The sequence below is a fragment of the Dipodomys ordii genome, unplaced genomic scaffold (genome assembly GCF_000151885.1).
Source record: "Dipodomys ordii isolate 6190 unplaced genomic scaffold, Dord_2.0 Scaffold47, whole genome shotgun sequence".
In the NCBI taxonomy this organism is placed as follows: Eukaryota; Metazoa; Chordata; class Mammalia; order Rodentia; family Heteromyidae; genus Dipodomys; species Dipodomys ordii.
In genome coordinates, this window is record NW_012267263.1 from 7,051,952 (window position 1) to 7,069,757 (window position 17,806).

General features: G+C 40.1%; 1 protein-coding gene across 15 annotated transcripts in view; it reads left to right on the forward strand.

The window, feature by feature from the left end:
* Positions 1 to 17,806, forward strand: part of Map4k4 (mitogen-activated protein kinase kinase kinase kinase 4) — a 167,876-nt gene that overhangs the window by 445 nt on the left and 149,625 nt on the right. For all 15 annotated transcript variants that reach the window (XM_013019811.1, XM_013019796.1, XM_013019801.1 and 12 more), the window contains exon 2: positions 208 to 273. In XM_013019811.1, the coding sequence (XP_012875265.1) occupies positions 208 to 273 (66 nt within the window). The remainder of the gene's footprint in view (positions 1 to 207; positions 274 to 17,806) is intronic.

Consider the following 17,806-nt stretch of genomic DNA (forward strand, 5'->3'; position numbering starts at 1 on the left):
CCCCCCCCCCACCGATCCCCGCGTTCTCGCCCGGTGCGCCCGGGTCCTGGAGGGGGGGGGACGCTGGGGTTGGAGGGACCCGGAGGGACCACATCACCCCCTTTGTATCACTGTCCCTTTCTTTCGGACTGCTGCCCCGCTTTGGGCATTCCTTGTCGGGGGGCCTCTTGGCAATGGGTATAACCCTTCCCCTGCTTCCTCTTCCAGGACCCTGCTGGGATTTTCGAGCTGGTGGAAGTGGTTGGAAATGGCACCTATGGACAAGTCTATAAGGTCGGTTTGGGGTGGGGGGGCGCCTTCTTTGTTTCCCCGTGGCGTGTTGAAACTTCTGGTTGGGGCGGGGAGGGTGGGGGGGGGGGGGGAAGAAGGGAGGGAGAGGGTGACAAGGCCACGCCGCCTGGCCAAAAGTTGGGAGGGGGGTTTCGCCTTGTTGTTTCTTTTGAACAGCGAGTTTCCATTCACCCTGGCCTTAAAAGACCTCATTTCCTGGCTTTGAGATAAGGAAATAAGCTACACAGTTAGGCATGCACTTTTCTGCAGAACCAGGGAAAAAAGATTTTTTTTTTTAGCTGCCAAGACAACCTGAGATTTCTTTTTCTTTCTTTCTTTTGCTTCCTCCCCCCCCCCCCCCCCCTCTCCTTCCCTTCCCCTTCCTCCCCCCCCCCCCCCCCAACCTCCCTTTTCTGGCTGCCTTGGTTGGTGTGTGAGTTAAAATTCAGTATGGGTAGGCCTGGCCTATGATTATCTTCAACCACTGCCTTGGCTTTCTTCAACATTGTCATCGTGTTTCTTGGGCTGAGCGCTTGCCAGGTGTGGGGAGTTTGGTGTTACCTGGGACTGCTTTTTATAATCCTGGCTATCCTCCTCTGTCCGGATGGGTATAAGATTTTGGGCAAGCAGGGAGGAGTGTATGTTTGGGCAACAACAGCAAGAAGAATTACAGTGTGGGGATTATAAAATCTGAATTCCAGGAATAACCTGTTTGACAGCTGTGTAATTGAAACAGGGATGAGGGAAAGAGAGGAGTAGAGAGGATGCCCTGGTTTCACACCCACCCAAGTCTTTTTCTTTACATTTGAACCCCTCCCCCCAACCCCCACCCTGCAGAAGACAGGAAGGACCGAATCCGTGACTCTGTGGAGTTGCTGACACCTGATGTAACTAGCAGTGTAGTGTTCATTTTTTGTTCACTGAATACACAGTCTGGAGATGAGAAAGAGCTGTATGTAGATAGGTAATGGAGGCTGAGGCCTTGAGAATTCAAAACAGAATGGTAAATTCTCCCTGCCTGGGTTTGTTTGCTTTATTACTACATATTTTCTGAAACTTAGCTAAACTAGCTGTTAAGAGTGGGTACGAGGTTGGGCTATAATAAAAAAAAAATCTTCCTATAAAAGCAAGGCTTTGTGGCTCATTATGAAGAATTGTCATTGTTTTCATTTAAAAATGGGTGGGGGGGTGTTCGAATCTGACTGAGCATGTTTTCTTAGGCCAAATTAAGTGTGGGTCCCATTGTTCTTTTTCTGCTTTCTGAATAAGGTCTCTATCTCATTTGAATGCATCTCCCTAGCCTCAGCTTCCACTGGCTGGGGCAGTGTACTGACTGGCTTGTGGTCTGAACTGGAGTCAATATTCTTAGGTGATCCCAAGTGAATTAGCATGTGTTTTGTTTGTTAACTTTTGGGACCTGGGCCAGATTTTTGGATTTGAGGGGGAGTCCTGTTAACTTAGTCTGCTAGGCTTAACTGAATTTGGAAGGCTTTGGAAAATTTTGGGAAAGAGATTGTGTTGCAATTCACTTAGTGGCTGGTAACTGGCTTACAGCCCTAGTGTTTGTTTAAGCAACAGGCTGGTTTTTTTTAACCCAGTTTTTCTGGCCAAATTTAAGTGGTGAGTATACTCTTCCAAGTGAGTTAGCCAAAGCTTGTTTTTGACCTGGTTACACAGTAGTTGGATTGTTTGTGTTTTCTTGGGTCATTGTGGATGTTAAGGGTAGTGAAGTGAGCTAGAAGGTGATAGTTGAAAGCCCAGTTGGTTTTAAGAGGTGAGTACTGTTTGTGGGAACAGTTTGGGCAGGGTTATTATTGTTTCCCCATCTCATTTCCTTTTTGGTGCCATCTCTCACACCTCCAAGCTTTTGAAGTAGTTTTGCTGAGCTAGAGCTCATTTATGACGTTTTTGGGATTTGGGCAGTGACACAGCTCTCTTATGACTCGTCTGTGCAGTTTAGGGAAACTTTGTAAATTTAAGCATTGAGAAATCTGTTTAAAAGTTATGTAAAACCCAGAATAAAGATTTTGCTCACAAGCAAATGTGTGTGTATATATAGGTACATAAATATGCATATCTAGATAGACATACAATCTTTATAGAAGTTTTCAAACATATACAAAGAGAATTGATAGGTCTTTTTTCCCTCCATGACTAATCTTGTCTCATTTATATTTTTCTACTTCTCCTTTATCTTAAGGTAAACTTCAGATATAATTTTAACCATAAACATTTCTGTGCTTTTTAAAATTTTTTAATTTTTTTTTGCCTGTTAGGGGCTTGAACTCAGTTTGTGTGTGCTGATCAGAGCTTTTTTTCACTTAAGGCTAACGTTCTGTCCCTTGAACCATAGCTCCACTTATGGCTTTTTGTTAGTGGTTAATTGAGTCTCAGAGTCTCATGGACTTTCCTGCCTGGGCAGAGTTTGAATTGAGATCCTCAGATCTCAGCCTCCAGAGTAGCTAGGGTTATAGGCATGAGCCATCAGTACCCAGCTTCTGTCTTTTTTTAAATAAACATAATCATGATGTCATTATCACACTTAAAGATAGACACCAGTGCTAAAGTTTTCCTGATTTTCTCAGTGTATGTTATTGGCAGTTCTTTCATGTTTATGAACTGGTGCCAGGAACTTCAATCTCCTGGAGTAGAAACACCATTTTGTATACAGGCTTAGTTAACCTTTTTATTGGCTGATTTGCAGTTGGTGGTTTTGGTATTAGATTACTGCAATTCACTATTTATAAAGAAACTTTTTTTTTTTTTTGCCAGTCCTAGGGCTTGAACTTAGGGCCTGGGTGCTGTCCCTGAGTTTCTTTTGTTCAAAGCTAGCACTCTACCACTTGAGCCACAGTGCCACCTCCAGCTTTTTCTGTTTATGTGGTACTGAGGAATTGAACCCAGGGCTTCATGCATGCTAGGCAATTACTCTACCACAAAGCCACATTCCCAGCCTTATAAAGAATCTTTTTGAGAAAAGCATTTTTAGGTAAGATATTCGTAATCTGAACAACCTGCAGTTGTAACTTGGTATTATGTATTTGTGTATGTGTATGTAGGTTTTAATGACAGTTGTTGCCTTGTTTGAAGGAACTGTGTTGAGGTGAAGTGAGTGGGAGTAAAGAAGAGTTTGTAACGTTTTCTATGAAAATGGCTAGGATAGCTTCCAATTTTTAAGTATCTGACAAGAATGGTAAATAGTTCAGTATAGATGAACAATATATAATTTACAAAAAAGGATTTGAAATGTGTGTTTGTGATTCAGGCTTGTATAATTCTAGAGATCTGGAGGATCTTGGTTGGCCATCCTGAGCAGAGAAGTTTGCAAGGTCCCATTTCAACCAATAGCTAGATGCTGTGGCACTAGCAAAAAAGACCATGAGATTTCTTGTCAGTGGAAGAAGCTGGAGTGTGATAGTGTACTTTTCATTCCAGTTACAATGGAAAGTGAGAAATAGGATCACAGCCCAGGTATACACCTCTTCAGAAAGCCAGACCCTTTCTCAATAATCAGTACAAAAAAGGGCTGGAAGTATGGCTCAATGGTAGAGTACTTGCACATCATGGGTTCAAACCACAGAAAAACAGCATATTATATCTAGAGGATTTTTAAAAATAATCTTATGCTTTTGAAGTTTTGTGGAGAAGGGTACTCATAGACTAAAGCTCTATTATTTATTTATTTATTTATTTTGGTCCGGTCCTGAGGCCTGAACTCTGGGCCTGGGCGCTGTCCCTCAGCTCTTCAGCTGAAGGCTAGCGCTCTACCACTTGAGCCACAGTGCCACTTCTGGCTTTTTTTCTTTTTGCTTATGTGGTGCTGAGGAATCGAACCCAGGGCCTCAAGCATGCAAGGCAAGTGCTCTATCACTGAGCCACCTTCCCAGCCCTAAAGCTTTATTAAAAGACCTTTTCTTTGTGTGTGTGTGGGACTTGGGATGTAGCTTAGTGGCAGTGTGCTTGTCTAGCATGTGACAGGTCCTCAGTTATCACAGCACCTGCCTCCCAACCTCCCTTTTTTTTTTTTTTGGTGAAGATCTGTTCTTTATAAGATCATATGCAAAATACTATAGATAATACCATGTATTTGTAGAAGAGGTATCTGTAGTACAGTGGTATGTAGATGCACTTACTGATTCCCCAGGTTGAACAAGTATGAATTTCAGTTATCTTTGTCAAAAGTGACAGTGATAATTTTGAAAATTACAATCAGAAATACATTTGATTCCATATGCTTTTTGATTTTGTTGTTCTTTTGACTATTTTGTCACTTGTATTTTTCTTGGGTGATTGTTATTTTGTATTTTGTGAGCATACCAGGCTGAGGAAGAAGTGACACTAGATAGGATAGTACTAGGTTACATGGGAATCAGCAATTGCCAAGGAGTTTAGAATCCCACAGATGAAATGTATTGAATCAGGGCTTACTCAAAGAAGGAACCATAGGAACCATAGCCTTAATGAAGGACAGAGCTCATTTCACCCTGTCTGAAATTGTCCTTGGAGGAGAGGTATCAGGTAAACAATGGAGGTGGAACAGAAGAGTCCTATAGGACTCTCACTGAGAGCTGACTTTCTCCCCTTTAGGCACTGTGCTAATAATCTAGTTCCCTCATTTATTTAAGAGGGGAAGTTAACCAATAGTGACCTGTGGAATGATAGGAGTTCTAGGGGTTAGTGTGTATCTCAGGGAGACATTATTGGGCTGAAATTGAGGGGAGGAGGGACATCAGTCTTTTAACATTGAGAAGCTGCAGAAAGGTTGTTTGGGGTTGGGGATCCCTAGGAATAAGAGACTTGACCAAATGGGAAGGAACAGGGAAGATGGTTGGCCTAAGGCATTGACTCAGAAAGAGAAGGAGTAGTTGGTGGTAGTTGCAGAGAGGAGATGAGCTTGGGGTAAATGCCTGGGAATTCCTCCTTTTTTATATTTAACTTGCCAAACTCACTTAGCTCTGCAGGCTTTGATATGTTCGTTTAAATGGTTCCTTCAGGAGGAGCAGGGTGAAAGTGCCAAATTTACTTCTGATTACTCAGTGATGTCATATAAATAGGATAGCTATTAAAAATCATTAATGTAGCATTTGGGGCAGGCACATAAACCTTTGTGAGGGATTTGCTAAATGTTATCTTTTGAGTGTAGCATCTCTTGTTTTTAGTTGGAGGCATCTAATTGGACAATGTGAGTTTGGCACGACTAGTGGTTTCCATTAGGAGGGTTATGTCAGCTGATCTGTGGCTGTGACATGTTCAAACTTGTTTTGAGACACACATTTCCTTCATGCTGGAAGGATTGGGAGATAGGGTAAGGTGGGAGGAAGCCAGCCAGTTGAACAAGTATTGGTTGTAGCTCAACCTTCCAAAAGAAAGCTTTACAGGAATCCAGTCATCTGAGGTTTTCAGTTCTTTACTGCTTGAGATTTTGTAGCAAATATGCATTTATTAGCATAACTGAAAACTTGTGTTTTAAAATTAATATTGGATATATGTGTATTTCTGCATATTAACATGATCCAAAAATAATATCCAGAACTTCTGGTGTGGTATTTATGTTCCTATATTAAGTCTGGAAGAGCAGAGATCCTGTTGCATGGTTCAGGCTGGCCTTGAACCCACCAAATAGCTCAGCCTAGTCTCAATAATTCAATACTACTCTGTCTCAGCTTCCTGAGTGCTGAGATTATAGGCATGTTTCATCACTCCTGGCCAAAAAAAAAATTATATATATATGTATATATATATATATACATATATATATATATATATATATATGAAATATATTTTTTTTTTTGGGTCCAGTCGTGGGGCCTGAACTCTGGGCCTGGGCGCTGTCTCTCAGCTCTTCAGTTCAAGGCTAGCGCTCTACCACTTGAGCCACAGTGCCACTTCTAGCTTTTTTCTTTTGGCTTATGTGGTACTGAGGAATCAAACCCAGGGCCTCAGGCATGCAAGGCAAGCACTCTACCACTGAGCCACCTTCCCAGGCCAGAAAAAGACATATTTTGAAATAATGCATCACTGAACAGGTATGCCAGGTAAGGTAAAAAATAATCATCTGAGGAATAAATATTGTAAATCAGGTACTTTTAACTTATAGATGCGTTGACATAAGAATATCATACAGAGTCTTTAATTTTGTTTCTTTGCTTTTATTAGTAATTGTTTGCCTACCTGGCATCAGTACGTAGCCAAGAGATTGCCTACTCTTGAAATATCAAGTATATTACAGCCTGTGTTTCTTGGGAGGTGGGGTCAGTACTAGGGATTGAACTCAGGGCTCACAATTACTAGGCAGGCACTCTACCACTTACCCTGGAGCCAAGCCTCCAGCTCCTTTTTTGCATTGTTATTTTCAAGGTGGTGTCTCCTTGCTTTATGCCCAGGTGGATGTGGGCTACCATTCTCCTTCTTGTGGTTCTTTGTGGTTTTGGGGAGACAGGCTGTGCCACTGCCTTTAGTAATTGTATTTTCTAGGTAGCTGGGATAGCTGGGGTAATAGGTGTATACCATTGCACCCAGATATTGGTTAAGGTGGAGTCTGACAAGCTTCTTTTTTGCCTAAGTTGGTCTCAAATTACAACCCCAAGTAGCTAGGATTGTGGTCTTGAACCATTGTGCTGGGATATGCCCATGTTTTCTTTCCCTAGTATCAGTGTTTTCATTTTTCCAGGATTTTCCTTCTGTTGCCCAGGTGTACACTATTATACCTGGCCGCCTTGTACCCATTAAAGTGGGGCAACTGGGCTGGGAATGTGGCTTAGCCGTAGAGTGCTTGCCTGGCATGCATGAAGCCCTGTCTGTGTTCAATTCCTCAATACCACATAAACAGAAAGCTGGAAGTGGCTCTGTGGCTCAAGTGGTAGAGTACTGGCCTTTAGTATGAGAAGCTCAGGGACAGTGCCCAAACCCTGGGTTCAAGCCCCACGACTGCCCCCCCTCCCAAAAAAAGTGGGGCAACTTCAGCAGGGCTTCTCTCTGTATAGTAAAACACAGTAAAAATAAATGACTAGAAAGTTCAAATGGAAAAGAAGACATACAAAATATCCGCTTGTTTTTTATTTTTAAAATCAAAGGACAAAACCTTTACCTGTTGCTACCAAAAACGGTATCAACCTAATCGGTAGACTGTATTTTGAAGGGCATTGAGCTAGCAAGACTGATTGTTGCAGGGTTGTTAATAAGCTGGGATTATTCAGTACTTTGGAAACTGGATAACTGGGGACTCATTCTCTCTGTGCGTACAAGTTGATCATCCTGCCATTGAGAAGTAAGGAGTAAGGGCACTTGTATTTGAACCTTTGTGCTTCATTGCCAAATGTCTTTGACCTCTAGGCATTATTAACTGTCTAAAATATGGCTAATTATGGGCAAGTTAACCTATTAATTAAAAAATAATTTTTTAAATTAAGTAGTTATACAAAGGGGGTTAGCTTTTCAATAATTGAAAAATACTAATACATCATATTTTTCCTATTTTAATTATTTGATAAGCAGGACCTTAAAAAATTTCTTAAGAATCAACATTAAAATGCTTATTTCAAAACCTGAGAACTAGCTTATTCCCCTAGACTTGTCAATTTTCCATGCTTCCAGCTACTTCATTTGGTACTTACTGCTGTATTTCTTTTTTTTTTCTTTTTTTCTGCCAGTAATTAGTGGGGATTGAATTCAGGTTGTGGGTGTTGGCCTTTAGCTTTTTCTACTGAAAGCTGGCATTGTATCATTTGAGCCACAGCCCTTCTTTGGCTTTTTGTTGTTGTTGGTGGTGGTTGTGGGGCTTGAACTCTGGGCCTGGGCACTGTCCCTAAGCTCTTTAGCTTAAGGCTAGCACTCTGCCACTTGAGCCACAACACCGCTTTTGGTTTTCTGGTGGTTTTATTTGGAGATGGACTTTCCTGCCTAGGCTGGCTTTGAACTGCAATCCTCAGATCTCAGCCTCCTGAGTAGATAGTATTTCAGGCTTGAGCCACCGGTCCCAGGCTCCTTTGGCTTTTTGATGATTAAACTGGAGATAATACTAGTCTCTTGGATTTGTCTGCTTGTTGAACCTTGATCTTCAGATCTGAATCTCCCCAATAGCTAGGATTATAGGTATGAGCCTCTGGTGCTTTTATTTTTGAATTAATATTTATTGGCTCTTGGGCTAGGAATGTGACTTAGCACTAGAATGTTTGCCTCGCATGCATGAAGCCCAGGGTTCTATTCCCCAGTACCACATAAACAGAAAAAGCCGGAAGTGGTGCTGTGGCTCACGTGGTAGAGTGCTCAGCCTTGGGCTGAAGAGCTGAGGGACAGTGCGCAGGCCCAGAGTTCAAGCCATATGACCAAAAAAAATACGTGTGTGTATGTATTTATTAATTCTTTCCTTAGTTTTATACATTTATTGACTTCCTGTAATAGTAGTTACTATTGCTAAACTATTTGCCTTAAACTACCACAAATCTTATACTTGCCACCTCCCTTTAAATGAATGTTGTAATTTTGAGTTAAGGTATAATTGTTTATATTATCGTGACTTTGTAAATCTCTCAGATACCTTAAAAGACAAGTCAAATGCCTAGCAAAGTTAGGCTTTATCAACGAGTTTTTTCTTTAAAAAACAAACAAACACGAAACCTATTAATTATATAAAGGGTGTCAATTCACCATGTCCCATGTCAGTTTTATGAATACAATGCATCTTGATTGGTATCATCCCTCTCATCATTTTCCCTTGTCTATCAACCCCACTCATTTCTTCAAGTTACCTGGTTCTGTATTCCCATATATACATTGAATATTACGACTGTATTTGTCTGTTCTTCCTCTTTCCATCAATAACATTATTTAATGCTTAAAACACCAGATCATTTATTTCGGATAACCTATTGATTCACACTTTTCCACCCACCTTGAAGCTAAGCAGGAAAGACTGCCTTTAGTCCTGTTTTAGCTTATAGCTGTTTTCACAGAACTTCTGTCTATCTGGTACCACAGTCTTCTTTTTTGTTTCCTATTTCATTTTCCTAAAACAAATCCTTCAATAGTTTTATAAGAAAGAACACTTGGTTTATGTAGGATGTGGAAGTTTTAGGTCCCTGTGTGATCATCAGAAATTTCTGTTTTCAACCTGGTGTTAATCCTGTGTTAATAAAGGAGTTGTTTGCCAAGTTGGCTTTCTATTTTGTTGTTGTTATTGGTGATACTGGGCTTGAATTCAGGACCTTGCATTTGTTGGGCTACTAACTCTGTGCCATACCTCTTGCTCTATTGTACTGATTTGTTTCATTCTCTTTCTCTCCCTCTCCCTCCCCCTCTCCCTTTCCTTCTCCCTCTCCCTTCCTCTTCCCTTCTCTTTTTCCTTCCTCCCCCTTTTCTCCTCTCCCCCCTCTATTGTGCCAGTTCAGAGCTTGAACTCAGGATCTCTTGCTGCTGCAAGGTTTCTTGATCACAATTGGCACGCTACCATTTTAACCATGCTTCCAGTCCAGCATTTTGCTGGTTAATTGGAAATGGAGTCTTACAGATTTTCCCAGATTTGTTTTAAGCCTACAACTTCTAAGTCTCAACCTCTGGAATAGCTAGGATTATAGGTATGAGCCACCGATGCCCAGCTGTGCTGGTTGTTTTTGAGAATAGGGTCTTATTTCCTGCTCAGGGGCCTACTTGGACCTTGGTCCACTATTTGAGGATTTGAGTTATTTGAGGTTTGTGTCAGCAACTCCATCTTTTTTCTTTGGAGATAGAGACTCTTAAATTTTTCTCTTTATTCTGACCTGGAACCATGGTTTTCCTTCCTTTTCTTATCTTTTCCCAGTTTTCTTCCTTCCCACCTTTATTTATTTTTTGGGTCTAGTCGTGGGGCCTGAACTCTGAGCCTGGGCCTGAACTCTGGGCCTGGGCACTGTCCCTCAGCTCTTCAGCTCAAGGCTAGCGCTCTACCACTTGAGCCACAGCACCACTTCCGGCCTTTTCTTTTTGCTTATGTGGTGCTGAGGAATCGAACCCAGGGCCTCATGCATGCAAGGCAAGCGCTCTACCACTGAGCTACCTTCCCAGCCCCCACCTTTTTTTTTTTTTTAAAGTAGCTTTATTGAAGCTTTTTCTTTTTTCTTTTTTGTCGTGGGGATTGAATTCTGGGCCTGGGTGCTATCCCTCAGCTCTTCAGCTCAAGACTAGCACTTTATCATTTGAGCCACAGTGCCACTTCTGGCTTTTTCTGTTTATGTGGTGCTGAGGAATCGAACCCAGAGCCTCATGCATGCGAGGCAAACACTCTACCACTGAGCCACCTTCCCAGCCTTATTGAAGCATTTTTAATATACTATGAAATCCATCTAGTTCAAGCTTTTCTTTCAGTGTTTCTTAGTAAATTTACTGATCAGGACAACCATCATCAAGAAGTTTCAGAACACTTTGATCATCTTAATAAGATCCTTATACTCATTTACAGTTAAATCTCTGTTCTAACTCAGAGTGCCAGGCAATTACTAATAGTTCTGTTTTCTGCAAATTTGCTTTTTTAAACACTTAAATGAAATCATGCAATATGTGGCCTGTTCTGTATGCTTTCACTAGACATGTTTTTTTGTGATTCATCCTTGTAGAAGTATAGTGATTTGTTTCTTTCAATTATGGATTATGGATTAGTACTCTAGTATATAGATATACCATGCACTTGTCTGAAAGTTCTCCAGTTTATAGACATTGAAGTTGTTTCTAGTTTTGGTTGTTTTGATCATTGCATTCAGAAGGTGTTTTTGCCTATCATCACAGTCTTGTCTAGAAGAGCTACCTGAGAGAACTATACTGGGCTGTTGGCGAAGAGATAACGAAGCAGGAATTTTCCTGGGTCTTCCCAGTTCTCATCAGTCTAACTAGATTCTGATGCCCTTCTGAATTCTGAATGTGGAAAACCAGTTTCAGAGTTTTGATTCTCCAAAGGCTTCACTCTCCCTACTCTCACTGCTGGTCCCCTTTGTGAGCTTAAGTTATTTCTTTGAATATGAAAATAGTTCCCTTCCTCCCTCTTTCCCTCCCTCTCCCCCTTTTTTTCTTCTTCCCTTTATGGTGTTAGTGGGATTTAACCGTAGGTCTTATGCTTGCTTCTCAGGTGCTTTACCACTTAGGCCATACCCCTTAGCCCTATTTTTGCTTTTTGGAGTGGGGAGGATCTTGCAATTTTGCCTTCAACCAGATTTGCACCATAATCTATCTCTGCCTCTGGAACAGCTGGGATCATAGACATATGCTTGGCCTGTTGGTTGTGTTGGGCTCTTACTAACATTTCCTCTCTGGTTGACATTGAATTGCCATTCACTTGCTGAGTATCTTGGATTACAAAATATGCATCATTGTGCTGGGATGGTGGCTCAGTGATAGAGTGCTTGCCTTGCATGCATGAGGCCCTGGGTTCAGTTCCCTAGCAGAAAAAAAAAAGCCGGAAGTGGTGCTGTGGCTCAAGTGGTAGCCTTGAGCTGAAGAACTCAGGGACAATGCCCAGGCCCAGATTTCAGGCCCCACGACCAACAATTAAAAAAAAAAAAAAGAAAAAAGAAAAAAAATATCATTATGCCTGGATGGCCCTCAGTTTCTTTATTAGTATAAAATAGATTATTGAGATCAATGGCATGAACTGGGCTAGCTCTTGCCAGTTTTTCCTTTTCACTACTTTTTTTAGGGGGATTCAGTATTCATTTGTTTAATAACTGATGGCCAGTTGAGTCTCTCCTTGAACTCAGATTCTTACACCTCTGTCTTCCAAGTGTTAGAATTACAGGAGATGTCTGACTTAAAGTTTTTTTTTTCAAAGATAACTTTGATTAGGAACCTAATATGTTCAATTAACCTCACTAAATTTAATAATTATGCACATTATAAAATTCTTGAATTTGAGAGCATTCTCACAAGCTACAGAAAGAATATTATTCACTAGCAGATTCCTTCCTCTTTTCAATTTTTCTGAGGCTTTGTGTAATTGTTGTGTCATTTTATACCTATTCTTTTTTGAGATCTCAGGCTAAAGATGGAGTATTATCTAAGTTAAGGTTGTACATCAAGGGACATATATTTTATTGGGAATTCCAAGTTAGACACAGGATTGCATGAGGTTAGGGCTGTGCATGAAGTGATGCAAAGCAAAAGTCTATGGGTGTGTTCATCTCTTGTTCACGCATGACTCAAATTCTAGGGCCTTTGGAATTTGGAATTTGGCCTGGTAGAGCCCCACAGCTCTTGGTTCCCATTGTTCCCTCCTGAGTTTCAGAAAGACTTGGAGATATTCTGCTCTTGCTAGTAATTTACAGGTTTACTATCTGTTTTTGATTCACTGTCCACAGGTATTTTGAATGTGTTTTGGTAGGCAAGATTTCTCTCATTCACTTATTACTGAAGTACTTGATGTATAATGTGTGCCAGGTACCATGTGAGGCTTACCCACTGGTGACAGTGAACAAGAAAGGCAGTCAGCTAGTCAGCTTTTGTTCTTATGTAGCATACAGCTCAACATGTAAGGCAGAAAATGAATATACAGTCTTAAAGGAGAATATTGCAAATGGAGAAGAAAAGGAGTCTGGATAAGTGAGGAGAAATAAAGTTTCTTTGAATTTACTTTTTTTTTGGGGGGGGGTGGTCTAGTCGTGGGGTCTGAACTCTGGGCCTGGGCGCTGTCCCTCAGCTTTTCAGCTCAAGGCTAGCGCTCTACCACTTGAGCCATAGCTTCACTTCTGACTTTTTCTGCTTATTGTAGTTCTGGGTGGCCTGGAACTTGTGATTCTACTACTTTAGCCTCTTGAGTGCTGAGATTACAGGTGTACACTAGCATGCCTGCCATAACATCCAGGTTTTTTTTAAAAATTTAATTTGTTGTTGTTGTTGTTGTTGTTGGTCATGGGGCCTGAACTCTGGGCCTGGGCACTGTCCCTCAGCTCTTCAGCTCAAGGCTAGTGCTTTACCACTTGAGCCACAGCACCACTTCAGCTTTTCCTGCTTATGTGGTGCTGAGGAATCGAACCCAGGGCCTCATGCTTGCAAGGCAAACACTCTACCAGTGAGCCACCTTCCCAGCCCTAAATTTAAAATTTTAATACTAATTGTTCTTTTACAAATTTAATTTTTGTAGTTTTTGTTTCAAGTAGAAAGGTAAATCCAGTTCCTATAAACTTTATTTTGGCCAGAAGTATAAGTTCAGCTATTTCAGTCTGCCAGTTTATTCACTAATTTTGTGATATTAACAATTTAACAAGCTGTGAAAGAAGCCCCTTTCCTTTTCTGATGGTGATAATAGAATGTAGGAGAATGAACTTAGCTTTTATAGAACTATTGAAAACAGAAATTAAGGGCTGGAGGTATGACTCAAGTGGTAAAGCATCTGCCTAGCAAGTACAAGGTCCTCAGTTTAATCAGACCCCAGTACTTGTAAAACAAACAAAGCCCAGAAAATAGTTTTATTGTGATGTACCTCACATGCTATACTCTACACCCATTTGAGACATACAATACAGTAGTTTGTGGTAAGTTGATAGTTGAGTAGAGTACACCCAGGTCCAGATCCTCCTATGACTGCTTCTCCCCCTTCCCCACCTCAGCCCCAGGCTACCATTCTTGGATTATACATTTATTGTAAGAATAATATGACTTGTGTCTGGTTTCTTCACCACTTTATATTGATTAATTGCTTAATGGATATGTGGGTTGTTTCTACTTTCGGGCTATTGGGAATAAAGTGCTATGGACATTTGTATGTAAGTTTTGTTTGGATTGTGTTGGAAATATCTAGGAGTGTACTTGGTGGGTTGTGGTAATTCTTGAGTAACCTGTGGAGAAACTGTTTTCACATTTCCACTAGCAAGATAGGAAATTCCCACTTTCTTCACATCCTTGCAATACTTGTAATAATTTATCATTTTCCTTAGAGCCTTATTAGTGGATATGAAGTGTTACCTCATTTTAGTAGCTTTTGATTTGCATTTCTCTGGTGATTAATAATGCCCAGCATATCTTAATTTTCTTATTGGCCACTTGAATTTGTATAATTTTTTTCAAGTTGGGTGGTATTTTGGTTTCTGAATTTTGAATTTTATAGTTATTTCTGTTTAAGATACAGATCTCTTACCAGGTAGGTGACTTGTAGTTTCCCTTTCCCATTCTCTCAGTTGTCTTTTTATCTTCTTGATGGTATACTTTCAAGCACAAAAGTTTAGTTTTGCTGAAATCCATTTGACCTTTTTCTGTTGTGCTTTTACTTTTGAGTCATACCTATTTAAGAAGTCATTTGCTAGTAGAAGATTATGAAGATCTACTCTGTGTTTTCTTATAAATTCATTTGACTTTTGTTGTTTATTTTATTTTTTGCTGGTAGTGGAGTTTGAACTCATGTTTGCTTTTGTTAAGCAGGTACTCTACCACTTAAGCTATGTCCCCAGCTCTTTTTTGTTTCAATTATTTTTCAGGTAAGATCTTGTATTTTTGCCTTGGCAGCCTCAAACTAATGTTCTCCCACTCATGCCCTGCAGAGTGTGTAGGATTATAGGGAAGTAGCAGTACATCTGACTTACTGGTTGAGATGAGGTCTTGTTAGCTTTTGCTCACTTTCCTCCCCTTCTCCACATCCTGAAGAGCTGGGATTATACATGTACAACATTGTATCTGGCCCCAGTTTCTTCCTCCTCCTCCCATTTTTTTTTTTTTTGAGGCAGAATCTCACTATAGGATTGCAGACATGCTCAACACACCCAGCTCTAGTTTTAAGTAATTTGTATATGGTGTGAAGTTTATCCCAACACTATTTCTAAAAAGGTTATTATTTTCCTATTGAATTGTTTTGGTAACGTTAAAAATCAGTTTTCCTTCAATGTGAGTATGCCTGGACTCCTTAAAATAGTTTAAAAAACTTTCTGGGTCTTCAACTTTATTCCATAGGTAACTATGTCTTATGCCAGCATCACGCTGTCTTGTTTTTATTGAATCTTTGTAAAAGTTGTCAAATTGGGAAGTGTGAGTCTTTCAACTTTGTTCCCCAAAGAACCTGTTGATTTTGCTCATCTATTTCCTAATATCTGGCCATATTTTCATGGAACATTTTTTTTAAGTTTCCAAAAGTCTTATGAACTAGCACTTCTCTCACAATTAAAATGTACTGTTTGCAGACTGATGTCTGTTTATATGTGTACAGTCATGCATATATAGTAGACTGACTCCATGTTACATGTAAGGAATGTATCTAGAGACATTGTCAGATCCTCTTTCCCCTGAAAGTAATGCCACTGATACTTTTAAAATCTTAGTAATATGATAAACTAAGGATCATATAGTACAGAAGAAGAAAAAGGGGAAAGATTCAAAGAAAGGAAACCTAGCCAAGATATCTATACTCAAAATAACTCTACCTGCATTATTTTGAGTTCATATGAAGATTTCAATGTAAAAGAAAATCTGAATATCTACAAACCATATACTAAAATAACATACATGTCATTATTATGAAAGTATAGTGAGATTAAGGAAAATTAAAAACTTGGGCCTTTTGCCACTAAGAAATAGTTTACCTTGAATTTTAAGAACTTAATCAAGTAAAAAACTTCTCTTAATCCATATCTTTAGTTTTCTTAAGATGTTTCATCTAAGAGAAAAAAAAAGTGGTTTTCTAGTACAAGGGTCCAGTTTAGCAGTGATAAATCTTCTATTTTCTGACCCTACAGAAAATAATATTTCCAAGAAGCTTTCCATTTCAATTATAATTGTGAAACTCATCTGGCCTTACAAAAAATAAGTTGCTTCATGTTTTTTTTTTTTTTTGGTCTGTTGTGGGGCTTGAACTCTGGGCCTGAGGGCTGTCCCTCAGGTCTTCAGCTCAAGGCTAGCGCTCTACCACTTCAGCCACAGCACCACTTTTGGTTTTCTGGTGGTTTATTGGAGATAAAGAATCTCACGGACTTTCCTGCCTGGGGTGAACCATGATCCTCAGATCTTAGCCTCCTGAGTAGCTAGGATTATAGGCGTGAGCCATCAGTGCCTAGCTGCTTCATATCTTTACGTAGAATCTTACTCAGAATACAGATGGACATCACATCCAATTCAGAGCATTACTTCTACAACCAGCTGTGGTGTCTTACGAGCTGAATAGTGTGGATGGGACAGGACTCAAGGGACCATGCAGTTGTCTGATTCAATCCTCAGTAATGCCAAGTAAAAGGAAAACAGCTAGCAGGGTGCTGGTGGCTCACCTATGATTCCTAGCTACTCAGGAGGCTGAAATCTGAGGATTGCAGTTCATAGCCAGCCTGAGCAGGAAAGTCCTTGGAACTCTAATCTACAATAAATCACCAGAAAACCGGAAGTGTCCCTGTGGCTCAAGTGGTAGAGTGCTTGGCTTGAGCTGAAGAGCTGAGGGACAGCACTCAGGCCCAGAGTTCAAGCCCCAGAACTGACAAAGAAATAAAAAAATAGTTCAACAGTGCAGTCCTTTCAGTTTTATTATTATTCTTTTCTCAAAACAATATTTATTTAAAGCTTCAACTGCTGGTTTATAAATATTAGCAAAAGAGGAACTAACTGAGAATATAGAATACAGATTGTACCCAAACAACCTGTTCAGACTACATTATTACAGCAGGACATTTTTTACTGAAATTTATTTCCTCTACTTGTGAAGAAATCTGAATAGAGAAATGAATTTCATCTCTGAATATTGTGCCATCTCTGCAACAGACTCTTACTTAAAAACAATTACCTGAATATTTTTAGAGTTTTTTTTCTAAGAAATCAAGACAACTTTCTCCCTTTTACAAAGAGTATAAGAAATATGTTTTCCAGTGATCTTATAGGAACTGCCTCCCCCTTTATGCATAGTGCTGAAGAAACTTAAGAAGTTCAGCATTGCTGTCAATCAACCCTGAATAAAAATGACAGTTAAACTTCCTCTCTGAGTTGTTTGCAGAATTCATTTGACCATTCTCATAATCATTTCCAGGTAAACTCTTAGGCCTAGGAGGGGGCTTCCTCTGGTGAAAGAACATATTGAAAATTGTCCTAAAGGGTGCAGATATTTTTCTGAAAATCGAGCTCACTGATCACAGAAATGGGACAAAAATCAATAGCCTCTTAGTAGAAAATCAATTTAAAATATATATTTGCTACCCAACATTTCTGTTAATTCTTCAATGAAGTTTTACTGTTGTGGATGTAAAATATGAGGCCTGAAGACCTGTAAGAACAAATGGATGTGAACTCTACAGGTGCATTCTGTGGGGCCCCTGTCAAATTACCACAGCCTGAGGATTTAGACAACAGGAATTTACTTCCTCACAGTTCCAGAGGTAAAAGTCCAGGGTTGGGGCTTTTTGTTTTGTTTTAGAATGCTAGACATCTCCTTGTGTCTCACATGGCTCCCTGGTGTTGCTGGGGTCCAACTTTCCTCCTCTTACAAGGACACCTGTTGGAATGAATTAGGACCCTCATTTTAAGTAAGTTGCATTTTTAAAAGCCCTGTTTCTTAAATATGTTCACATTCTGCCTGAACAGTTGAAGATTTCCCATAGATATTTTGAGGAGCACTCAA